We start from the raw sequence: 27,329 nt of genomic DNA on the forward strand, positions 1-27,329 counted from the left end.
GAACTTGTGTGGTGTCAAGAATATTTAAAAATGGACATGTATTTGTTGATACTAAATTGAGCAAGTGTAAGCAGAAGGTGGACTGACTGCTATTTAACATTCCTATCCAGACTACATTGAGCTTCAATTTTTGCTAGGAAAAAAAAAATCAGTCTTCCTGTCAGAAAATCATAATATAAAATTAAAAGCAATTTGTAATTATAACTTTTCAGCTGCCTGTAGAGCTTTTTTAGGAATATCCAATTAAATGTTATTTCAACAGAAAATGCTGCCATGATGCACTAGAAACTCTTTTGGCCTAGGAGATTTATTTTTTTCACTTACTACTTTGCAAAAGATTTAAAACTGTTGAAACACTTCACTTCAAACCTAAATGACAGAAAATTGTAACTCTGTTGAAATTATTTTGCCTTAGAATATTTATCTATTTATTTCAGGAACGGAATATGTAGGTAAGAAACTGAAGTACAAACACCCTAAATACTTGTAATAGCACATTCTGGCAACATGTTTTAACTTTCTTTCAGATTATGTGTACATAAACACAAGTTTTGACTTGTCCCCAAGCTAGACTGGGAAATAAAATGACAACTGAATTTCTTACAGGAACAGAATACCATTTTTGAGATTGCGGCTGTTGTCAGATAAGGAAGCCTGCTTGTGAAAATGAGCAGTCTTCAGAGAACACAGAAGCTTTCTTAAAGCAGCACGTGCATCATTTCTCAGTCTCTTTGATTTTAGAATATGATTGTTTTAAAACTTTTAGAGTAATTCTGTTATTCTATTCTAATTGCTGAAGTTTGAATTGTCTTCACTGAGAATTAGTGGGTCTTGATTTCCGAGTTCCAGAAACCCTATATGTGAGAAGGATACGACAGAGAAAATTGTACCTTCCACTGTGTCGTTTATAGTTGTCACTGGTTACTTCAATACAACAACCACATGTGTTTATTAGAGCAGATGGTCACAGTAAAACACTTTGCTGTTGTATTGTCTGAGGCAACAACACCATTTTTTCCCTGTCTTTCATCCAAAGGTGATGATTTTTCCTCTTCATTACCCTTTCTCTATTTTGTTCAACTATGCTTAGTTCAATAGTTTTTACAATTTTTACATATTTTTCTTGCAATAAGTAAAGTTTTTATATTAGAAATTCTAGAAGACCCACACAAAAGTCAGATTTCATTATGATAGGTGTTGAATGACAAAAACAATAACAATCACTCTATCTCAAAAACAAAATTAGTAAAATGGTTCGTATATTATTATTACCACATCCAGTGCCAATAAGGAGAAATTAGTAATGTGTTTGTGTATAAGAATCTTAACAACGGTGAAAATATTATCCAGGTTTAAATGAGTTTATTAAATTCTGACATTTGTTTCTTTCAGTCTCTTTAAGTTTTTCCCAGCTGTAATTTTAACAGGAACCATGTAACTTTTTCCCCAGAAGTAATATTTGTTCAATAAGAGTGAATGAATGCATATCAAATCCTTCTGGCCCTGACAATAACCCTTAATGTGAGGTTCCAGTTAATAGGTTCAGATGTACTTGCCATCCAGAATATAAGGAGCCATGTAGTGAAATTGCCATAAATCCCTTTGTGGCTGGACTATGTCAGAATGGATCACAGTGCAATGATGTCCCTGGAGAGTTTAAGTGTCACAGTCTGACTAGTAAAAATCACTTTTGTCATGAGGCATTTGTGTTTATCAGAAAGAAATGTCTGAAGAATGTAAATGTGTCATTTCTGAAAAAAAAAAAAAAAATTAAATACTCTGCTCCTAAATTTCCATTATCTAAATTCATCAAGTATCTTTTGAGTGGCTGTAGCACAAAAATAAACTGACACTTGCTCATTTCTTTTTATAGGAAATAGTATATTCTTAAGTATTGTTGCTGAATCTGTTTTGATGAGAAACTTTACACAAAACCAGACGTTTAATATTAAAATTGGGCCCTGAAACCACCCTTTGTTCTTCAACTTAGTATAGTAACTTCAGATATATTTGTCCATGCTGCAACACTTTGGTAATTATCAAAACACAGAAATAATAGCATAGATAGGTTAAGATCTTTATTTAATTTAACAACTATAAAGTTGTTATCAATATTTATTTTTAGTTTGTCAAACAAAAAAATCATGTTGGCTTTTCTATATTCAGTATCTCCACTTGGATGAAAATCACGTAACCACATGTAGGATTTTTACATATATCTTTGTATAACTGTTACCATCATTGATTAATGTTTCCATTTTACTTCTTTGTAATTTTTTATATTAGTTTTATGTAGTACTTCAGTAAGCAGATGTTAACAGCTATTTATGAATCCAAAAATGAGAGAGATGCTTACATTTTTAACAGCAATCAACAGGGAGGAAATCTTCAGCTGTATGAGAACATTGCACAGCTGGTGTTTGGGATGGAGTTGAAACATAGCTTGAAGACACCTTTCTGCATCTACTGATTTAGAAACCAAAACAACTGCATGTGTAGGGCAGTTTTAATATGCATTGTCTTGTATTTATGCCTAAAAGGGTTGTTATACAAGCCAGGATTTCTAAAGAGCAGTATGTTTCAGCAATTTACCCTGATGGTCAGAAGTTGCTGTCTTACCTCATCTAAGCAGCTGTTCAAAAACTAAAAAATCATCTTCCCTATCAGGAGCTCTTCAGTCATGCCCTAAGGACATGGTTTACATTTTACTTAATTTCAAGACTATGCTAAACTAGGCCCAAGCAGGACTGAACTTTTAAAACTTTGTAATAATGTATTACTCTGGATTTGCACTTCATAAATGCTATAAAAACAGGGTTATGCCTAGTTTTTAAAGCTATCACAGTACACTGTAGGAATACAGATTTCTTTGGACATCTTTGACCGAAGATCCTTCTTTTTTCTCCTTGTTGTGTAAAACGTTGATGAACACAAGGTCAGATTTGGGGCAACTCAATGGCATGCTAGCATCTGTTCTTCCAATACCTATGCTACTGAGGCACGGCATTCCTTTATAAATCTTTTTTAAAATTAAATGTGAAGTTCAGATCTTCAGCCAGACTTGGTATCCAAGTTTGTAAGACATTGGAATTAATTATATTTAGCTCACTGAACCAAATCTCTGCTTTAAGTCTTTAGTGGCTTTTCATGCTGTAATTGTTAAATTATAATAAATTGGTCCAGTCTCTTTTGATCTTTGCTGGAACACTATTTTTGCAAGAATCTAAAAATCTTTAGAAACTTTTTAAGGCCTCAGTTAATAGCAGAACAGAAATCTATACTTCTTATACTTTAACTCACTGATTTTTTAGAACAAAAGTTACCACAAAAATGTCTTAAATTTGAAAGCTGGCGTTTATATTCAGCACTTGGATCCTAGCTCCACACATGATGACTGATTTTTTAATTGCTGTATATCAATTAATTAAAAATATTTATTGGGTTTGAAAACAGCTATTTTTAAGACAAACAAAGTATATTTCTTGCAATTATTTACTGTGTATGTTCTAAAATAAAGGTGCTGTCATCAATGAACCATGTGATTTTCTTGCTGGATGATGGCTTCAGAAACTATAATACCATGGCCAATATACCCTAAGTGTAAAATGTAGATTCATATTTTATCTTTGATTTTCTTTTTTAAATTTTGTGCATACGTAGACCTCAACAGGAAACATGGATGCTCAATGTTTCACAAGATTAGGTTTCTTATTAACTATAAGTTAACTGGTTCAAAAAATCAATACCAATAAGCTGCAAAATGTGCCAGGTCTTGTAATACCTGCTTCATAACAGAATGGATTGGGACAATTTTCTTTTTGGCTTGGAAGCATAGGATGTTTTCTTAGTGTGGTGTATAGAACACCACACTAAAAATGAGGAGGCTTTATCAACAGTGTGCTCACTCGTACTTCAATAAAAATAGGAGTATCTGCATAAAACCACTTGAAGATATTGACCTTCTATCAAATTCTCTTGAAGACCCATTGTTTCTTGAATGGTTTTTATTCTTATTACAGCTATTGCTTTCTCATACAGTTCTTTTGTTCCACTTAGAAGTGCTTTGCATATGAAACTGAAGCTTTCAAAGAAACTGAACTATTTTACTCTATCCTAAATAAAATTTTGAAATATAAGAACACAAAACTACTTAGCCAAATTGGTCTCTCACTTGTCTGTTTTCTCAGACTAAATGTGATAATAAAGTTTTTATGTCCTCTGTTACTCTATTTTTCATCAGGTTTTACTGGTCAGTTTTGCGAAGTAGGTGTGGCTGCCTGCCTCTCACAACCGTGTGGAGCCTCCAGCATCTGTAAAGACATATTGGGTGGCTACCTTTGTTTCTGTGCACCTGGTTTTATAGGTGGGTTCAAAGGAGTGTTGTTTAGCATGTTTAAGCCTGTCCTAAAGCACAGAAAAGAAGGTTATTCAAAAGTAGCAATAGCTATAATTTAGCAGTGTGCCTCTGATTCAGGCAGAAGCAACTTTTGTTCCCTGGCACATAAAAAGTACTTGGCTGTGTAAAAGTATTCAGCTGTAAAAAATACTGACTACAAGGGACTATTTTCACTCCAATAACTCTTACTTTACACTATTTTAGACAGGGTCTGTCTTACACTGATGTGATTGCAACTCCCAGCCATGTGCAAGCTGGCCTTAATTTATCTGCTTTGTGCTTCCTGTAAAAATAAGGCTGCAGTAACAAGGGCCTCAACTGCCAAATATACATCCAAGATCCTGGGCAGGTTTAACTGCTCATGCTTAAACCTACCCTGCAGGTCACTGTCATTAGTACAGTGCCTGACTAGATTAAAATTAGTTTGTCATGTCAGCATACCGTTATGGTAATTCCAGATTGCAGTGTTTAAAAAAAAAAAATCCTTTCTAGAGACAGATTCAAATCTTTTTGATCACCTGTATGATGAAATAATCAAGTGCGGTAGGAATTCCCTGAGTGGCAGGTCAGCTCTGCAGCCCAGATCCATCCTGTCTAACTGCAGGGACTTTGACGGTCTCAAAGCAGGAATAGGATGACTCTAGGGTTCTCTCCTGGTAGTCAAGGAGGACACAGGCAACCAGAATTCAGATCTTGAATTTGAGGCCATTATCATCTGTTTGGATATTTCATATACAAAATGCAGAAAATAGTTTCTGAGCTTTGTTCTTCCTCTAAGGCCAGAAAAAAAAAATTAGGTACATCTTTCTCAACTATAAATCAGCATCTATAATTTTTTCCTCTGCATATTTAAAAATATATGGCAATAGCTAACATTTTTATTATTAGTTTAAAAAAAATCTAGTAAAATATTTGGCCATAATGGAATCCTTTCCCTGTATTTCCCATAGAAATCTTCATAACAAATCCAGAAATTAATTAGTGAATTAAAAAGAATATTACAGAAAACGGCTGTGATATTTTAATATTTGGTCTTACAAAACATATGCTTTTGTGATGTTTCAGGAGAACTCAAGACTTCACTGCGCTTAAAATATGAAAAGATGCAAATTTCTGAGTACACCTATAAATACATCCTTAAAATTCCCACCAGGTCTCTGTTGAACATTGTATATAATATATAAATTTCACTTCTACCTTTAATCAACAAGAAGTGAATTCCCCAAAGACAATTTACAGCTCATTGGTTAAAGTCCCCTGTACCTAACCTCAGTTATTTCGTTTTGTTGTTGCTGCTTGCACTGGTGACTCACCGGTGGCATGTTCCTAATGAAGTGAATCCTTCACTTGTTCCCAGGTAATAACTGTGAGATTGAGGTGGATGAGTGTCTTAGTGACCCTTGTCACAATGGAGCTACTTGTATTGATCATCTGAATGCCTTCAGTTGCATCTGTCAGCATGGATTTCAAGGTATTAAAAGATCCACAGAAGTATCACTTCGTAAATCTACTTTGAGTCTTACACCAATTTTTTAACATATCAGATGAGATGCATGTATACTTATTTTAGTGTCACCTGAAGTTATAAACATGTACATTCAGCGTAAGTACATCTTGACTAAAGTTATCTACTTGGATTCCACAACAGCATGGAACTAGGTGTTTTCTGCTGGCTGGTGGCTTAGCTGTTGAAAATGGATCAGCGGGGTTCAGTGAAATTCTGCAAATAGCATATATTGTTTTCTGTAAGCTTTTTAAACTGTTGGCAGAGTTAATCTAATAGAATCAGAGAAAATACCTTTGTGGGAAAGGTTTTGTTCTTGGCATATTTGTACAATTTATATGAAAAATGTAATCACTTTGATAAGTGGATGCATTAATATCTGCAGCTATTCTTTCCTTTCAGTGCATATTAGGAATTTAAAGTGCATCCATTTTCTTTTTAGTGCATCATTTTTTAAACATCATGGATTTTTAATCATTGAAATACGAAGCAATCTATAATTCAAATGTTACAGGGCAAAATATTACATTTCTACTGCTAGTTATATTCAGAACACCTAACACTTGATTTTTATTTATTAAAATTCTTTGAACTTCCCAAACCTCACAATTGATGTCATTTTTCATTTATTCTTCAAATGATAAAAAATTAAGTTCCCTCAGAAATATTAGCAAGAGACTATTCTTATACTTTAAGTAGCTATGTGGTTATGTTAGCTACAGCCTAGACTGGAATAAATTGCATTCTTTTCTACATCAGATTTCTTCTTCCATTTTCTGGGAATACATCTGTTGCTTTATCATGAACACAAGGAATATTTCCTCTCATGTCATTGCAATGCAGTCTATTATATTTAACGTAATTTGTTTTCTATTCTTCTATATTATTATAATAAGAACATTGTCTGCTTTAAGCCTTAGGAATCTATTCAATGATTGTACTTTTAATCTTTTGGGAAAATTAGTGAATATCTCAAACATTAAAAATATCAACATATTGTCATAGACACCCAAATACAAATATAAAAAGGGTGTCAAATACATTCCAGTGTGTGAGCTATATTCAGTTAAAAAATATGTTGATATTTAACTCTATGTGCTATGCAGTAACTTCTCTCCCCTCTGCCTGATTCTATATTTATAGGCACGACTTGTGAAGCAAATATAAATGAATGTCACTCTTCTCCATGTCTTCATAATGCATCATGTGCAGACCTTATTGGTCGCTATGAATGCATCTGTCTACCTGGCTTTACTGGTGAGTTGTATTCATAGTAAACCTTGCTTTCCACATCGAGGTAATCCACAAAGCATCCATTAAGACATCACTGACTAATTTGCTTGTGTTTCCTTCTCATTTCTCTTTATCTGCCCTGGTCTAATGTTTCATTTGCATTCCAACAAACTGGAACACTGATTCCATCTGTAAACTAAATAGCACAAGATAAATTAGTCTGCATTTAAAAAGGCCCTCAAAGCTTCCACACACAGGAAGATTAGTTACCATTTAGCAACTCAGAAATAAGTTGTTATGTATTTGTGGTGATAAGAATTAAATGGATGGTGACATGAGTCTATGTGGCTCTTTATTTGGCTGATTTATGTTAGTTTCTCCTCACAAGTTCCTTGAGATTCTTGTGGTGCAAATGAATTAGAAATTGGCACCTGATTGTCTTATTAAATGCTTACAAATCTTTCATCTTTTCAAAGGTGCAAGATGCGAAACAGATATAGATGAGTGTGCTTCATTTCCCTGCAAGAATGGAGCCACCTGCATTGACCAACCTGGCAATTATTTCTGCCAATGTGTGGCTCCGTTTAAAGGTAATGAACACCAAGGGAGAGGGGAAAGCAAACATAATTAACTTTAGTAAGCATTTCTGTCAATTGTCTGAACTCATTTCACTCTTCCTCCAGCATTATTAGTCCTTCATTTTCTCAAAGAAAGCTTTTAAACTGACCAGCCAATTATGCCTGAGGCTGCAAGTAATGTGAAGTAAACTTTGTTTATACATCTACTAAGAGCATTTATTTATTAATCAAAATGGATACTTTAAAATCAGTTTGTGAACAGAGTAAGATTATTTACAAAATGATAGGCATATGCCCATTAAGCTGCCATCACAAAGATTGGTTGCTTTTCCACATATTTTTCTCTTTAATTTGATTGGTCATGGCATTTTTAAAATTATTTTTTCATTCTTAGAAAACAATTTATGTTTATCTTGGAATCCACAAATTGTGCGTGATTATTTCTGTTTATGTTTTTAAAGGAAATACACTTAAAATGCAAGCTTTATTATGACCTTTCTCATAGAAATTCTGGGGTTCAATTTTAAACACTCACTGCTAAAATAATTTAAAATAACTAATTGTGCGGTGTTCTTGAGCAAATCTAGTTCAAGTAATAATCTCAATTAAAGCCACTTGTTGATTTATAAATCATATAAATATAAACACATTTTTCCTCCTGCATTTCAATATAATGATACATACTTCATGATTTAATATAATGATACATACTTCCAATTCCAGAATAATCATTAAAAGGCAATTTTCTTGGTATGTTGAGACAGCAGGGCTTTTCTCCTTTAGGGAATATGGTTGCATTAAATTCATCATTCATGAGAAAAGAGTGAGCTCTAATGTTTGTTCTTATTATTGTAGTTAATGGTCAAAATTTAGTTTGTCATTTTTATTAGTTTTAATTTATGTTCTGATGAATAAAATCTAGTATAATAATGAGTAAATGAGTACTGCAGTATCAGAATTGCCTGTTCGCAGAAAGATGTGAAATCATTTTCAGTACATGCTTGGAAATACTGGTCTCTTAAGTACTTGCTTCACAAGGAGCGAAGTTTTCAGAAAACTTTGGTATTCAGATATTTAAGTAAGTGAATAAAATTTCAGAAAGCCAACATTTCTGTAGTCATCCTTCAAGAAGTAAGCTGTGTCTAACACTCCCAGTGGAAAAGTTAAACCCTGCTGGCAAGATTCATAAATGGTAAATGAGACCTCTGAAAACATAGCATTCTTGGTACAGGTTGTCTAGAATCTATAGGATTCTTTTTGAAATAAAAGATTTTTTTGAGACTGGTTAAATCCTTACAGGTTTACTCAGCACCTTTCAAGATCAATTTCTTATACTGATGTTACCTAGATTTATGATGGAGTAAATAAAAGTGGAATTAGTTTCATATGAAAACTCTAACTCCATCTCACACCATCTGTTTATTTAGTAATAAACTGCTATAAATGTAGTCTTTAACAGATTCACAGTAAGACAACATAACGGGGAGTTAACTATGTTTTCTAATTGTGTGGAAATACTCAGGTTATTGTAAAGAATATTTTTGTGTGCACTAATTACAGGTAACAGAACTACTTCATTAAGAAAGTACATATGTGATATTAATAGTGGAAGTTACATAGGAATATCTGTTTTGTTTTTGGAATATTTTCACAGATTTTCTTGCTTCTGTTATTCTCAGTAGTAAAGCATAAATGCTGTTTTATGAATGCTGTCATTTCCTTGGAAAGCAATCTGAAGTTGTGTTTCCATAATACGTTGTAGTGGTTTGATTTTCCCATCACAAAATCTGACTTGAAGGGTATGCACCACGATTAGGAACATATAATATACCAGTTGATCAGGATGTATACAGCACACCTCCACTATATAGAATGTAGAATTAAGGAATTCAGAGCACAATTTGGACACTCAGGTGCATTCATACAAAAGGTAACCTGTCAGATTAAGCTAGAAATGGATTCTACCTACAGAAACTGGTTTGCATATCTTTTTCTTTCTTTCTTCCTCTTTTTCTTGACTATTCTCATTTGTTTATTTTGACAAGGAGACTATGCAAAAAGCCTACGAGCAGAAAGCTTTGATTCTTCCATATTCCTTTTTCTTCCCCTTTATTTCCTCTTCTTTTTAAAGAGAAAACAGAAAAATCTTCACATTTTTGTTTTCTTTCTATTTCCCTTCTTTTAAGAGCAAGTATAGCTACTTCTCACCTTTATGTGGTGCAAACTTCTTGATATCCTGAATATGTACTTTTGTATTTTAAACACTTTTACATTAGTCCTATATTAATATAAAAATTCATCTGAAATTTTATTAATTATTGTATACTCACAGTTTCTTGTCTTTTTCTTGTGTGCTTTGTTTTGTTTGTTTCTTTGTTTTAAAGCATGAATCTGTCTACTTTGGCAGAATATTTTAACACATTCCATTGGCTTCCACAGAATACTGGAAGATACCTCAAGCTTTGGGCAGTAGTATATATCTGGATTTTTCTTCAGATGTCCAACAGCCCGGGCTTTGCAAATTAACTCTATAAACCTGATCTGTGAATGACATTTTAGTTTTCCTGTGGGCACAAACATTTTTAGAAAACCCAGTTTCCATGGTAAAGTCAATGCATGGAGAGCACTGGGAGAAGATGTCTTCTGATGGTGTTGCTGTAACTCTAACAGTGAAAAAACTAATGCATTCCTCTCCATCAGTGTTCCCCTGACAGAGGATTTCCCCACAGTTAGTGTAGATCACTGATCTTTCTATAGATTCTAGTATGTCATTGGGACTACTGCCACTGAAATTGCTACCTTTGACTTTTCCCAAATGTTCAGCTAAACAGCTTGAGGGTACTAGCAGTCCATCTATGCATAATTCAAAAGAAAACTGAAGAAACTTGTAAGACTTCCAGATAAGAAATAACATCCTTGTCCACTTCTAATAATGTTCTAATTACTAAATATGATAATTGAAGTCTTTTCATCCGATTTCAGCCAAGTTCCTTGTCCTGTGGAGGAGAAAATTGAATTTCTTTTTTTCTTTACCTGTAGTCCTGATGAGGTATAAAATAATGATTTTCAAAGTCCATATATTTTTATATCATAACTCTTCTGACCTTGGTTTGGAAGGAGCTCAAGATTTTATTAAAGAAAAAATATCTATATCAGATTATGTTATTACTGAAAAGATTCTTGTGTAAACCCACACAGAAATCCTAGAAGAAACTGAGCCTCACTGAGAATGTGCTGTAACTAAGGTCAAATGGGAAAAAATAATAGCATCTAGATTTATAAAATATACTTTTGCAATTTATAATAGTTATCTAGGCCACAAATATGGTATGTGCTTTTGAATATGTTCTAATTAGCCCAGTAGGACAGTCCACTTTTTAAGGTCCAGTTCTCTGTTTCTGTCTGCTTTCACTAGTGCTCTGTCCCTGACTTGTATAGTACAAATCACTATTACACCTCACACTTAAATGCTGAAATGCTATTTACTGTGCTGCCTCTTACAGATACTGTAGTATAATGTTCTTTTCATACAAGATTTAACCTAAGTATATATCAGGTATAGTTGCTTCTGCCTGGTTCTAAAGCATTAGTCCTTCCAAATATACTACTATTTTATAAGTGTCTCCCTTTTCCACCCGTTTTCTATCATATTTGAGGTACAACACTGACAGGCATGTATATTGGACATTTTTTATCAGAGGACATTCTGAAGTTAAGTTGTTCAGAAACACAGAAAGGGGATCAGCTGGTTTTCTGTTGCGTTCCCTACTGGCAAAGTAACTATTGGAACTGGGAGCAGAAAGGAAGATAAACTTGATTTGGGTGCAGGAGAAATCAAAGATTTTAATATTAGCAACAGGAGACAAACAGCTCAGACGTATATTCAGCTACAGTTCTGGCCAATACATTATCACTGATAGTGTCTTTGGCAGTAATTTATCTATTACAGTGTTAAGCAGGCCTCTCAGCCCTCTTATGAGCTTGATTCCATTACAGAGCCCTAGCTGGGGAGTTATCATAATAACTTTTCTATTATGATATTGATTCTACAATTGTAGCCTTTCTATAATAGAATCACAGCTATTATGGAATTGATATCAAGTGCTTCAAAAGAGAGCAGAGTATATGAGAAACATTGTGAGACTGTATCTCATTTAGGGGTCCTAACAGTTTTGTTCAAGGTAGAATGAAAGCTCCCATGTCTCTGTCAGGAAATACTGTCATGATCCATTAAAAATTAATACACACTTCAAGAACAGTGCAATTAGTAAACTTTATAGTCCCCATTGTTATATTTTATATATATAAAATATATACCTATATTTTATCTATATTTACATCCATACTGGTTGTTCCATGTGGAAGCATGTTAAATGCAGACCTGAAAGTATTTATTTACAGAGAATAATAGGAAGCAGAGATTTATAATTATCACATTTTGAAATCAATATGCCCTTTCATTTTCAGTGAAAGAGAGAAAGACCTCTCATTCCTCCATGCTAAGGAGTAAAAAAAAAATTTTCCAAACCTCAAACCTACCATATTTTTCAGGCCCTTGCTGGTCTCCATTATAGCTTAGCAAGGTACATTTTTGTCTTAAGATATTTTTTTTGTTATAAGGCTGAAACACACCGATTATATCCTTCCATCCATGCCAGGAAAATCAGAACTGTCTTTTTGGACGGCTAGTTTTATTTGCTTTCCTTGGTTTTAAGTCTTCCTATAACTTACAGCTGGAGGAGTACAACAGTTTACAGATTTTATCTGGCTCTTGCTCAGTTGTATGAAGGGAAGGGGAGGTCATGCCTGCAGTTCATTCAATTGTTCAAAGATATCTTAGTAGAAGACGTGCTCAAATGCTCCACTGATAAAACACTGGTTCATCGATTTTAGTAAAACTGGCCCACCACGTAGAAGCGGAGTCTTTCTTACACTTTTTGGTTGTTCTAGTATTCCGTATCTACTTTCAAAGTACCTCTAGGTGCTTCACTCTAATCATTAGCCATTTCATCCATATTTCGATGTATTGGTGTTTTTGGTGTTTTGTTAAGAACCTGTGGTATATTCAAATATTCTTCTAACAAACAGCCAAGTCCATAGTAATAAATGCAAGTTTACTGTTCACAACTCTGAAGCACCAACATTTTACGTATCACACAGCCACATCAATGAAGTTATTCATAACTATGAGACATCTAAAAGATGTGTAGATGTGGCACCTTAGGGCATGGTTTAGGAAACGTGGTAGTGTTGGGTTGTTGGTTGGACTTGATGATCCTAGAGGTCTTTTCCAACCCTAAAGGTTCTATGATTCTGTCAGTGCTTGCTGAGAGCATATAAAGTGGGACTGTCCCCGCATCAGGCATGCTGCTTTTCAGCATTCTTAGCATGCAAAAGGAGAATGATCCCACTACAATTTCTAGACCAGCTCATTTTTACAGAAGATAAAGTAGGATTTATAAGGCTGCTTTGTTCTTACTTGGGATTGAAAGCTAAGAACAGATCTTGCCCTCTCACACCAGAACTGCAAATTTTCCCCATTTTCTACATTGGTATTTAAGGCAAAGGTGAACCAAACTACTTTACTAACATTTCTGTGACGCATGGAGTGAGCCAGCGTTCTGTTATTCCCAAAGAAAGCTCAGGAAGGAAGAAAGCATGAAAATGTCCCTTTCAGGTAGAGATTCTATATTTGGTATGTGATAGCCTGGTAAGAGTTGACATGAATATTTATTTTTTTCCTTAAAAAAAAAAAAAAGCTACTTAGTAACTTCTTTTAATAAATGGAGCAAAGCAGTTTATCCTTTGATCCAAATTATTACATGACTCATTTAAAAAAATGCACTATATGTGTTTGGTCTAGATATTGCTAATAGGTATGACCTTTTTAATCAAATATATGTAACTATATACGTAACTGTAGAGGAAAACTGAAATTCAGTTCTGAGGAAATGTCTACTTATTTGTTGCAGCCTTAATGACACATGTCTCCAAATGTGTTCCAATTAAGATCAAAGCAAAAATGGTAATTGGCCATTAAACATGTTGCAAAAGAAAGTAAACTAGTAAGAAAGACAACTCAGCAGAAAAAAAAATGCTTAAGTCTGTTGAAAAGCAAGAGTAATAATGGAGTTTTCAGCATAGGACACTATTATGGCAACAGCTAATTGCAAAACAGATAATAAGTAAGAAATCTAAGTGCTCATGAAGGCAAAAAACTAGAGTAGAGATAATGGAGCAATTACTTTTTCAGTGCTCATAGGCCAAATCTCAGTCTTTCCTGTGCCAAGACCCATGCAAAAAGGCAGTTTTGCAGGACCTGTGGCTCTTTCTAGCATCTCTCTGTGTTAGACCGTAAAAGAATATCTCCGGTTCAACATCAGTTTATATCTGGTTTTGCCGGTCTCTTGACACTGAACAGCCAAATAAAATTTTATTTAGAGGAAAAGTGAAATTGGTGCATAGAGCTATGACGGGCATTTTGCACACAGGAGCAAAGAGAAGAGGTGGGTAGAGAAGCAGAGTGGCAACGTTTGCAGTATATTAACTAGAAAATATACATTGCGACTAAGCAATAAAGAAGAAGGTTGGTCTAAGAGGCTCTGGAATGCCTAAGTGGGAATCAGTATGAACTGGGACTTGCTGTTGGCTCATATATGAAGTCACTGCAGAACTTCTTTGGAAATTTTTTCTGGTATTTCTACCAAATTTGCTACTGTTTTTAAAAGTTGCCACCTAGATACATAAATTCAGGCATTCCTGCAAAATGAAACAATTCAGAGAGTGAGTCTTTTGCCTAGCCATTTCTAGTGTCAACTTAGACACTCTTGGGTACGTTAGATACCCACAGGGGTCTGGCAGATATGACAAAATCTGTAGGAGAGCCACAGCCTTCCACAGCAGCACAGAGAACACAAAGGCATCTCTAAAAGTCCTGGTTGCTTAACTCTGTCCATACAAATTTAGTGAGGTATGTGTTGTAGTTTCAGCTCTGCTTTCGGTTTGCACCTTGGGACACTTCTTGATCCACAGGAAAAATTTTCTAAGCCTTTACAGCCGTGAGTACTCTGGGAATACTGCATGTGTAAATCCAGTCATCTACAGCAGATAAGGGGTTTGAAGTTCATTAATCATTCTGGAAGAATGGTGTATAAGAACAGGGAGGAGATTTAAGTTATGTAGATGATAAAACATCTATTCATTGCAGATGAGAATCTGTATGCATCTGGCCCTTAATTTTCCAGAAAGAATGTGCAAACTACAACTTTTCAAAGACTTACAACATTGTTATGTTTTCCCTGGCTGCCTTACAAATTATGAGGGCATTGCAGTTGCTCAAAGAAAAGTTTACCAAATTTGGGTTTTTTTTTTGGCCAGTGAAACAAATGTTTGCAGCTTTATTTTTCTGCGTGGTGGGCCTATTTACGGTGTAGAGTCATCTGCTAATACACAAATAAAAGCAGCTGGTATCAGTTGCTCCAAATAATATCTGGCCAATTTGTTAAATTTTAAGAAAATTAAAATAGGATCTCAAAACACAGAAGGGTTTGGCCACCTGAACTAAAACGACAACCACAGGTCCTAGGTCATAAGCAAAAACTGAGTCTTTCTGTAAGCTTTCTGCATATATTAGTAATTTCATTTTAATTCTTACGTAGTAAACAGTGGTAAGATAAAAGAATGAAATCATTCCCATATATTCCCATATATTTCAGTAGGAAATGAATTTGTGGTAATTGTTTGCCTTAGTAGCATTCTTTTTTTATTACCTAAGAAAGAGTGAAGCATGCTTTTATGCTGAAACCTGAAATGCACAGATGTGGATACAGACATACCTTCATTGTTTAGTAGTAATAAACTTGTACATTTAAAAATAAAAAATGCACCTAAATAATATATTCAACTTCTGTTTTTGTTTATTTTTACAGAAATTTATACAGGTATGGAGCAATAATATGTGCATGTCTGTGTGATTTGCATTTTAAAGTTTGTGATGTGGGTCCATCTCATGCTTTGTTCCAACACTGTTGCATGGTCTGCATTATCATACAGAAATAAGGAAATGTTTTTTACTTGAAAAGTGCAAAGTATTGCTTTTCAAACAACCTTCCAAACAGACAAACTCACTGGTTTTCAATTAGTATGACTTCTGCAGAAAATGCCTTTTCACAGATTATACATAGAATCACAAAGCAATTCCTTTCATGGAAAGCAGAATTAGCATTCCAAGGAAAAGAACGGATTTGCTATAAATTTTAACTGAAAGAAAAGACTTGCTATATTTTTAAACTGTTAGAGTGATACTTTGCTTAATTTCAAGTAATATCAATATATGCATGCTTCTGCAGGTATTTCTTCCTATCCACTTCCAGGGTACTTCTGGTTTTTTATTTACATTTACTAGCCTTTAATCATCTCAGCTGTGGAAGCCTTTTTGTTTTCTTATGCCACAAAGTAAATCAAGTTAAGCAGCCAGTTTATAAAATAATGGCAAGCTTAGAGGTACATCTAAACTTTTCAAAGTTATAGAAAATGACAATTTTGAGCTTTTAGTAGAGACAATTTCATATTTGGCATAAAGACATTTAATCTTTAGAGTTGCAGGGACCTTAAATTTCAGGCATCTAACTTATTGCTTATTAGTGTTCCTGGGATTTTACAATAAGTTTATGAAAGCCTTTGGGGGTCGGAGCCATTGAGATGTATACGCTTGATGAAAAGCAAACCAAAGATTAAATAATATTTTTAATTAAAATTGTGTCTACTAGTTTCAGAAGAACAGTCTCGGGAAAACAGAAAGTTGCATATAGACTGGGGGCAGAGATTTGGTATTTTTTTAATTTTATTTTTATATAGCCTTATAGTGCCTTTGTATACCAGATTGCCTCCTACAACTAAACACATTTTTACTTTTATTGAATGACATTCAATTTACTTAATTTACCCTGCAAAGTTGTAGTGATCCACTTTAATGTTAGAAGAGTCTTTTAGCTCTGTTGTTGAAAGGTGAGTTACAGAAAGACTGAAATTTAACGCTGTTGCAGTGACATTGTGATGACAAAGCAAAAAACTGAAAACACAGAAAACATCTAAGAAAACATGTTTATTGTGGAAGATTTACATCAGTCACTGGCTTTTACTTCATATATGAAATTAATTTAGTGTCATTTTGAAAAAATGGTCTCTGTGTTCTGAACCTGATCATATAATCTAAACAATGTAAATTTAAAAAAAAACATTCCCTAGTTAAGATGAAATTTTGAAATTTTTCATGGATTTATGCAAGCCATATAAAATTAGTCTGTTGTAGATTTTTCTCCATATTCTTCCCTTACTGACCTCCTTTAAGCTGGTGTAATTTTCTCATTTCATTGAAGCTGAATGCTATTACCTTCATTCATATGGTACACATTCTGTTTCATCAAACTTTTAACAATGGCACATAGACTATAGGCAAGGCTACTGAAATCCAACGATACCAGTGTCATAAGGTTACTGGAGCTGGATGCCAATAAAATAAATAAATAGATAGATAAATAAATAAATAATTTAGTTAGCCAGTGTCTAAAGATCAGATACAAAGATGTCAAGGTTCAGCCCCAGTCAGCGAATAAACACCACGCAGCCGCTCACTCTCTCCCCCCACCACTGTGGCATGGGGGAGAGAATCGGAAGAGCAAAAGCAAAAGAAAAAAAACCTACAACTTCTGGGTTGAGGTGAGAAGAGTTTAATAATTAAAATAAAATAATATTGATAATAATGATTATGATAATTATTGTTATAATATAATAAAAAGGAAAAGGGAAAAAGTGAAATAAATCAGAAACAGAAACGATACAACTGCTCACCACCCACTGACCGACACTGCCCGTCCCCGAGCCATGATTGCTTCCTCCCTCCCCCGGCCAGCCCCTCCCAGGTAACATACTGGGCATGACATTACATGATATGGAATATCCCTCTGGCCAGATTGAATCTGTTCTCTTAGCTTTGCCCCCTCCCCTCCCGGCTTCTTGTGCACCCAGCAGAGCATGGGAGGCTGGGAAAGTCCTTGACTAGTACAAGCACTACCCCGCAACAACCAAAACATCGGTGTGTTATCTCAATATTGTTTTCATACTAAGTCCAAAATACAGCACTGTGCCAGCTGCAGTGAAGAAAATTAACTCTATCCCAGCTAAAACCATGACAAAATATCAGATCAGCGTCACAGTTTCCGTCAGAGAAGCTAGGAGAACTGGGACTGTGACACTCACTTCAGAACTTCACAGCGCAACTACTTCCTCTGACCCCAGTTGGGGGCCCAAGGGTAGGTGCTGGTACCTGGCTGGTCATTCCTCTCTTGTCCAAACCCCTACACAGACCACTTGGCAATGACGGCGCTTTGTCTGCCTTGAAAGCTTTCTGTCCTTGTGAGTGCATGTTTAACACCAGTAATAGACTACTTGGTATTATTTAGGAAATTGCCATCCAAATGACACCCTTGTTCTGATACTAGCCATAGACAGTTTATTTTTACTATACTGCTGTAATCGTGCCAGCAGTTTGCAATCAGATATATTTTGTCATTGATTCAGTCCGTACTTTTACAGCAAAATGCTGACTTGGAAAGCTGTTGTCAGATTTAATTTCTTAAATTGTTAGTAGCGAATGGCTTTTTTATTAAATTATTTTCCAAAAAGAATAACAACATTGAAGACATGCCATTTCTGATTATAAGAGAATTCTGTACTACACATCAAAATGTTTCATGTAGAGATTTATGCTGAGCAAATAAAATGAACAAACAAATGTCAATAGTTTCACATAAAGAAATGAAAACTTATCTCAGGTAATTTATTTTCTATGTCATTTTTATAAATTATGCTTTTGACTTTTAATAATAGCCTTAACAGAACAGTCCCTTTCAGTAGAAAAAAAAAAATCTATTTTCAGTGTTCATTTATGATATTTAGAGATTCTACTGTAGAAGTATTATGAGCAAACACAGTAGAAAACAGAACTCATAAATATTAGCAGAATGACATTTCTGAATATGCAATATGCTTCTCATTCCTAAACAAACAATATGACAATTTTCCAAACGTTATTCATTATTTGATAAATATTGTATGCTAATAGAGAAGCATAGTATATACTATGAGTATATGCTTTTACGTATATAGAGAGGTGTAATATTTAATCCAATATATTTTGCCACTGAAAAGGAAATTGTCCTTCAACTGACTGTATAATTTAATCATTTGTGCATATTCTCCTGGGGTTTGTTCAGGTTTATTCTAATAGAGAGGCCTTTAATTTTCTAGTAAAGTAAAGACAATCTATCTATTCTTGTAATCAATAAAATATAGTCAAGAATTAAACAAGAAAAAAGGTTAAAGTGGTCTAATGGAAATAACACAGCTGGAAAGATGTGCTGAACTTATTAAAGTATTAATGAACAACTGTGATTCTTTCACATTTGATCTGTTGGGCATACTTTCCTTCTCTTTTTTGTCAGCTAATTGTATTTAGTGAATATTACCTTTCTACTCTGTGATGGCCAATTTAAAAATCCTGATATATCAGTGGGAGAAGACATTTAATATTTCTATATTTGCACAAAAATTCTCTAACAAATATTTTACAATAAAGAAAAAATATAGAAGATATGAATTCTGCATTCTGATTAATATACTTCCATAAAGAAATTTTTCACCTATAACCTATTTGCTCCTGGACTTATCCAAATAACTTTAATCATACATTTACAGCTTTGTAAAAAAAAAAAGTGATATGACAGCAACAGCAGCAGTGCATTCGTGATACTAAAATGTGACCACCATTGCCTATTACTATCCAACCTTCATCTTTGTGTGAATATACATTTTTTTTAAAAAAATCTACTTTAAATTAGCCAGCTTTCTTTTCTTGTTTTCTTGCTACTTATATTGATTAGCGTTAATAATCAATTATTTATTAATGACTGATTTTCAGATTGTATTGTAAAATAATGTAAATAGTTGTAATCCTCTGAGTGAAGGAATGGTCTTTTAAATTATTAATTATCAATGCTGACAGTTAAAAAGTAATTGATTCAGGGAAAGGGACTGAGTGGGTGGAAGACAGTCTTATTTTCCTGTTGTTTTGCTTTTCCAGTCTTCCAGTTTGAATATGAATGAAATCTTTGCCATTTCTGTCAGTAGCAGAAAAAGATTTTCCATGCAGTGATATGCAGGAAAGATGGGTGGGAGGAAAAAGAGGTGGAACTTCTAATTAAAGAATGGTGAAGGTTGCTTGAAAGAAGGCACTGAAAAAAAGCATTTAGAATACTACTAGCAATTAATATTATACCACATATTTTGGCCTCATTTGTTAAATAGGATTGTTAACCCAGATCATTAACTTTATGACCAGATTTTAATTTACTGTTCTTTATAAATGCCAGGATAATGTATATATTTTTTTGCTTTGTGCTGTTTCTCTTTACTGTAGTTAGAACAAAAGCAGTAATTTATGTTTCCACTAATTCCTTAAAGAAATGGAAAAAGCCTTTTTTGTCAGGCAACAATTTTGGTGTAATTTCAAATCAGTACAATCTTCACTGGCATTCATACCCTCTGGGGAGCTGCCTTGATCAAGAACCTGAAGAAGTGGTATAAACCCATGCTCCTGCTTGCAGACTAGCACAGGAGGAAAGTGCATGAGCTCCTTACCAGCTGGACATGCATCCTGGTTGAGTTGTCATGCTCCCAGGGAAAGGAGCTGGGGAGTAAGAACAGGCTACACTGCATCACTGATGAAAAGATGGAAGATGAGGAATTTTTTCTTAGAGACCATGGAGGGACAAAAGCCTGATACCCGCAGCAGCAGGATCAGAGGAGAGGGAAAGGATAGGTAGAGGATACACTTGGGCATGGGGGGACAGACTCTACAATAATGGAGGCTGAAAGATTATTACTTCTGACAGCTTGAGGCAGACTTTCTCTTCACCTACAGAGGTTCACTTATGGAATAAGTATTGGGTCATGACAACAGGTGAGGAAGAGTCAGTTTCATCTAGAGAAGCATGTAAGCTGTCCAAGTCTGATGCACACACCCTCACCAGTACCACTTAAATGAAGCAATGGTTGACAATAGATAAGATGACTCCCTCCTCTGAGGGACAGTTGCACTAACTTTTGACCAGATCTGATCTCTGAGAACGTTGGTTTGCATGTCAGAGGTCTGGATTCAGGATGTGGCAAAGAAATTGCCAAAGTTTGTCTGATGCCCAGATCACTACCTTTTGCTGCTTGTCCATGCAGGCACCAATGACACTGCCAACAGAGACCTTGAGCATATCAAAAGTGACTAGTGGACTCTAGCAGCAAGGGTGAAGGCAGTGGGGACCCAGCCAGAGTTTTCCACAGCACTGCTGGTAGGAATAGAAACATCTAAGTGATGATAAACTAGATTTGAGGCAATAAATATGTCAATATGTCTTAAAATTTATGAAAGCAACAAAAGAATCTGACAGTGTGGGTTACCCCTATACCTTCCTTTCTGAGTCTGCTAACACTGAACATTTTACATTTCAGTATTTCCAAAAATCTTCTCAGAAACTGTGTTTGAGATAGTAAGAATCATCTTCAGCTGACGCTTGAAATAAATTATGAATTTCTGAATAAGCAAAACACATTTTTATCCACAGTTCTTTGAAGATCACTGGTTTTTGGAGACTAAAACCAGACAAAATTTGTTCAGTTACTCTTTGGTCAATGATACAATTTTCTACACAGAGCGTAGAAAGAAAAGGCAGAAGAAACTCAATAAGTTATTGAACCAGCAGAACAAAATGTTTGAGATGAAAATCATACATAAAAGCCTGGGGTCTGGGAGTATATTGAGGGTGTTGGTTTTTTTAAAAAAAAAAGGTCATACTTTCCAGAAATATATAATCAACTCACGAAACTTTGCCACGAGATATTGAGATTAAAAACTTAAAATTCATTAGCATTCATATGACAGAAATGTGTACAGTCCTAGTTATACTGGACAAATATTTGAAAATAACATAAACCCGTGACCTTCAGGACATATGTCCTCACTATTTCTTATTGCCTCTTTATTTTCCAATTGGTCACCAAACTCTGTTATGATCTCATCCAAAAAGTGGAAGTGTCTAGCGTTGGAGAAGAATACTACAGCAGGGGAAAACTGATGCACTACGATATAACTTTTGCTTTATGTACCAGAAATGCCTACCCCCACAAACACTTTGCATGTAAGAGGATAGACAAATCTGTTTAAAGGTTCTTCCACTAATACAGAGAAAAACCAAGTACTGCATTACTGGGTCATCTGACAGTTCCACTTACGACTGTGAGCCATGTGTTAAGCTTATTCATATGCGTGTGAACTCCACTTCAGGAATCAGCAGGGTTGTCACCCATGTCAAGCTGTTGTGATGCAAAGATGAAAACTTCAGGGCAAAATCTCAATGTGCCATATGGCTGCTTTTGCTGTGCAATTTTATGAATTCCAGATCTGAGCATGTTGGCTGCCTATGGCAAGATCATCCTGCACTGGAGAGACCACTGGTGACATAAAGACAGGGAACAACTTGTGTCGTTCTTTTTCTCCTCTATCAGCATCACTACTGGGGTCAAAGGGTAGTTGTTTGGTTTTTTTTACCTCAATTCTGTTCCTACTTATTGCTTTTCCTATTAGAAGCCTTAAGACTTCAGCCCTGTAGGGGAATAGACAGGGATCGGCGACCGGAAGATCACGGGCTGTGACGGAAAGATAGACTCCTCCCCATAGGAGTGGCAGGAACAGGAAGCGCAAGAGCTATATAAGCGTGTGACGCAGCTAAATAAACGGACATTTTGTATCCATCATATTGATGTCTGTGCATCACTGTCCCCAGGGTGGGTAGAGCCCTGTGTCCCGGAGATATGCGGCCCAAGATAAGTTCTCCCATAGAAGCGTACAGCTACACAGCCCTCAGATGCCTGTCTTATAGTAAGGAATCAGGTCACCTAAAATGCTGCTGACATTTTGGACAGTGCGTGTTTTGTTATCATGAAGAAGGCCTGTGCATAGCCAGTGTGCTACTATGTGTTTAACGGTTACTGTGTGATTAAAAGTAAAACAAAGGAAGGTAGCTAATGTTGAATTGGCCAATAATGGTCTATACTGACGGTCCAAGCAAAGGAGGAGATATGTGGATTCAACTGACTGCAGCCAATACTAAGCACATAATAAATGTGTGCCTGACTGTCCTCTCTTACAGCAGAGCCCAAGCCATTTTACTGACAACATACCTCAGTAAATATAAAAGTACATTTCCCATATTAAAGTTAAATAACATTCAGGCTCCTGGACACCTTAATATTGAAGTTATCCAATGAGTGTTTTTCATCCTTTCACCATATCCTACAAATTTAAGAAATTTTTAGCTTTCAGACAAGTCACATAATGGCACTAAGTGGCACTGTAGATTGATCTTAACCACTGTGCTGTAGTTAAAGTCTTGTTCTGAAACCATAATAAAATATGCAATATCTTCCTCCAGAATAAGCTAACTACTTAACTGATTCAGTTTCCCACAAATTATATCCAAAAAACTGTATGAATTGCCAGTTCTGTTAGTTAGCAACTGGTCTACAAACTTAAAGATGCCATATACTAGAGGTGACCTGTAACACTGGTTGATTCTTTGTCAGGAATTCCTGTCTGAAATTTTGACCCTGAAAATAAATTGAAAATTCTCAGTACTTACCTCATGTACTGGGTGCAGGTGCCCAGGCGCTGGCAGCACTGGGGGGTGCAGGGTGGGCTCTGTGAGGAGCGGCCGGGGCTGCCCCGTGCCGGGCACGGCCAGTTCCAGCCGGCTCCAGCCCCCCCACCCCAGGGCACGGCCGAGCCCCGCAGCCACGGTGGTGGTGCCTCAGGGAAACTGTGTAAGAAAGGGCAAAATACTGCACAGGGAGTGAGGTGTGAGGAAAAAAGTGTGAGAAATGGGACTGTGAGCACCAAGGTGAGAGAAGGAGCGGGGAAGGGGGGAGGGGAAGGAGGGGGGAATTTCTGCTCCAGGCACTAGAGTAGAAATACCCCTGCATCTTCTGGAGAAGACAGTGGTGGAGCAGGCTCCTGGCAGGAACTGTGGACCATGGCGGGTCTGCACTGGAGCAGAGGGGAACTGTTATGGACTGACCCCAACCCCCATTCCCCATCCCACTTGTTGTGGTTTAGCCCCAGCCAGCAACTAGGCACCACACAGTCGCTCGCTTGCTCTCCCCACCCCGGTGGGATAGGGGAGAGAATTGGAAGTGCAAAGGTAAAAAGACCCATGGGTTGAGATAAAGACAGTTTAATAATTAAAATAAAGCAGTAATAGTAGTAATAATAGCAATAATAATATAATGAAATGGAAAATAAGGAGAGAGAGAGAGACAGGAAACCCAGGGGGGAATAAACAACCAACCAACAAGTGATACAACCGCCCACCGCCTGCTGACCAACACCAGTCCCTGAGCTGTGATCTCTGCCCCATGGCCAAGTTCCCCCAGTTAATATACTGGGCATGATGTCATATGGTATGGTATATATGTCATATGGTATGGAATACCATATCATATATGTCATATGGTATGGAATACCCCTTTGGCCACTTTGAATCAGCTCTCTTGGCTGCGCCCCCTCCCCTCCTGGCTTCTTGTGCACTTGGCAGAGCGTGGGAAGCTGGAAAAGCCCCTGACTAGTACAAGCACTGCTTAGCAACACTTAGCCACTACTTAACAATGAAAACATCAGTGTGCCATCAACACTATTTCAGACTAAGTCCACAACACACTATACCAGCCAGAGTGAAGAAAATTAACTAACCTAGCCAAAACCAGGACACCCCTGTGCTGCTCAGGGATGGAGAGGAGGTAGAGGAATCTGGAGTAAAGGAATGAGGTTGAGCCTAGGAAGAGGGGGATGGAGGAGGGTGTTTTTAGTTTTATGTTTGTTTCTCACCATCCTATTTATTTTTAATTGGCAATTAATTCAATCAGTTTTCTGCAAGGTGAGTCTGTTTTGCACGTGACAGTAACTGGTAAATGATGTCCCTATCTTTATTTTGACCCACAAGGTTTTCTATCTTATTTTCTTCACCAGCCCTGTTGAGGGGGAGTTAAAGAGCATCTGGGTGGGCATCTGACAGTCAGCCAAAGTCAACCCACCACAATGTAACTGTTTGGATTTGATTTTCCTCATGACTACCCAGGTGCTTTATGTTGTAGTGTCACATTGTCCATCACTGGGTTAAAGTTACAGCCTGTCTAAGGAAGAGGGAGGTTGTTGGGGCAGGGAGAAGCTGCTCCAGGAAGGAATGGCTGGGCAACCAGAGCTGGGGCAAGGGCACTAGGGAAGTGGGCAGAAGGCCTGGAGTAGAGCAAACTCTGGGCAGCTCTGCCAGAAAGCATAGCATAGACACAGCCCAGCCTCAGTGGTCACAGAAAGGCAGATGGACTTCAAAGGTGCTCAAAGGGGCTTGTACACAGTTTGTTGCAGCCCCAAAAGCTGCAGAGCTTTATCTGAAACTAAGCCTAAAAAACCAGACTTGCATTCAGGAACACTGAGGGAAAAAGGAGGCAGCTTTACAAGTCCAAACCCATTTGATCTCTGTTGTTTCTGCCCTCGTTTCAAGTTGCATTACTGGAAAACATGAATTAGTCTTGCTTATGTTCTAATAAACTAAGAGTCACTTTAAAGGGCCTTTTAAATTTTTTTTAACCTATTTATTGCAAATTAAATATTTACATGAGGGCATCTGTGGCCCAAGATCGCCATCACATAGTTCCTTGATTAGCCCAGATAAACATGCATAATCCGTTAAACACTACAGTTAGGAAAGAGTAGAAATGGACTGTGTCAGTTTTTCTACAGCACTGAATTTTTATAAACGATGGAAGCAGTCACTTATTATTAAATACATACATAATTTCAGTAAAATAACTTGTGTGTAGTCATGAATTGCAAGCAGAACAATTATACAAGGTTACTTGCATTTCATTCACTTCAGGATTATGGGTTAATGTATGAACAGTTCATATGGTAGCTGTGACAACAGGATATCAGGCAGAAATAACAGGAAGTATTAAAACAAAATTCATTAATTATTTTTAAACATGCTTTTTGAGTTGTTTTAGAGGAGAAGGGTAAACTGGAAAAACTATAAAATATATTGAGATAGCTATTATGATTTCAAAATGTAATGTCACTATATAAACAAATCAGATAAAATTGTCTCTTTTGTTTGTAATTCTACAAAGCAAATAAATGTTTCTGCATGGTAATATATATTTACATACCTCTGAGACCCTCCAACTCAATTTTAACCAGGAATATAAAGAAAATACAGCTCATAACAGGCAGCAGCTGCAGGGATATGTTCATTAGTTAAACACTGACAGCTTTTGCTATTTTCCTTTCCAGGTTTGAACTGTGAGTTTATGCCTTGTGAGGCCAGCAATCCCTGTGAGAATGGAGCTGTGTGCATAGAAGAAATGAATTTGGACATTTTCCCCCTTGGATTCCAGTGCCAGTGTGTGAAAGGCTTTGCAGGTCCGCGTTGTGAGATCAATGTCAATGAGTGCAGTTCTAACCCTTGCCTCCACGGATACTGCTATGACAGTGAGTTCAGTCTGGTTACTCACTTTAATGTAGAGTAGTCTTTCTGTTGAAGTGTCTGTAGCTACTGAGCTGCTCTGGGGAGAACAGTGGATAATTTACTGAAATTTAGCTTGTCTGAAGCTCCACAGCCAGTATCAGGAGGGTTATTTTTGCCAAAATGCCTCAACTCCTGGCACTGGGCATTGTGTGTTCAAGGGGTCAGAATTGCAGCTAATGAGAAATTTTAATGAGATTTGTGCTGTCTCCTTTGATACCTAAATTAGCCAAACACATCTTACATTGTGCATTCAATGACAGAATAGTCAGGTGCTGAAAAGGAGCTTGTGGAGCACTTAGGCAGTATATATCGTAATTCTAATGAGTCCAAAAACTGCATTAAATATCAAACTGATGCAAAATGCAGTGTCTGTTTACTATTAAGCTCCTTCTATCATGTAACTATGTAACTCACACTTTCACTGATAGATAAAGGTTTTATAAACAGCTTGATGATGAATTACTCTACTATATTCTGTCTGGATTGGCAGGCTAAGTTTAGTAGCACCCGTCATGTATGGAGTACTTCCTGGAAAGTTTTATGGGGCTATTACCACCTATAACTTTCTACGCCTGGTAAAAAAAAAAAGTAACAGTGGTAATTTTCAGAGAATCTTATAATTCTGGCTGGAAAGCAGCATGACACCTGGAGGTCATGTAGTCAAACCTGCATGAAGCTGGACTATCAACTAGAACAGGTCAGTCAGGGCTTTTTCTAGTTGAGTTTTTAAAGCCTCTAAGGATGGACAGAAATTCCACAAACTCTTTGGGACAGCTTATTCCACTTATGCACTATGCATGTAGTGATCCCCCCACCCTCCAGTCCCATCTGAATCTCCTAAACTGTAACTTTTGGCCATTGCCCCTTATTATATCATCTAACACTGCTAAGAGGAATTCAGTTCTGTCATTTGTGCAACTGCCATTGAAGTTATT

The 27,329-nt window shown here is 36.2% G+C and overlaps 1 protein-coding gene across 1 annotated transcript in view; it reads left to right on the top strand.

Moving 5' to 3' along the window:
* The window catches only part of EYS (eyes shut homolog), an 888,772-nt gene that overhangs the window by 238,492 nt on the left and 622,951 nt on the right, over positions 1-27,329 (top strand). Inside the window, exons 10-14 of the mRNA XM_064448569.1 lie at positions 4,241-4,363; positions 5,754-5,867; positions 7,044-7,157; positions 7,610-7,723; positions 26,160-26,357. Of these exons, the coding sequence (XP_064304639.1) occupies positions 4,241-4,363; positions 5,754-5,867; positions 7,044-7,157; positions 7,610-7,723; positions 26,160-26,357 (663 nt within the window). The remainder of the gene's footprint in view (positions 1-4,240; positions 4,364-5,753; positions 5,868-7,043; positions 7,158-7,609; positions 7,724-26,159; positions 26,358-27,329) is intronic.

This window comes from Phalacrocorax carbo, chromosome 3 (genome assembly GCF_963921805.1).
Source record: "Phalacrocorax carbo chromosome 3, bPhaCar2.1, whole genome shotgun sequence".
NCBI lineage: Eukaryota > Metazoa > Chordata > Aves > Suliformes > Phalacrocoracidae > Phalacrocorax > Phalacrocorax carbo.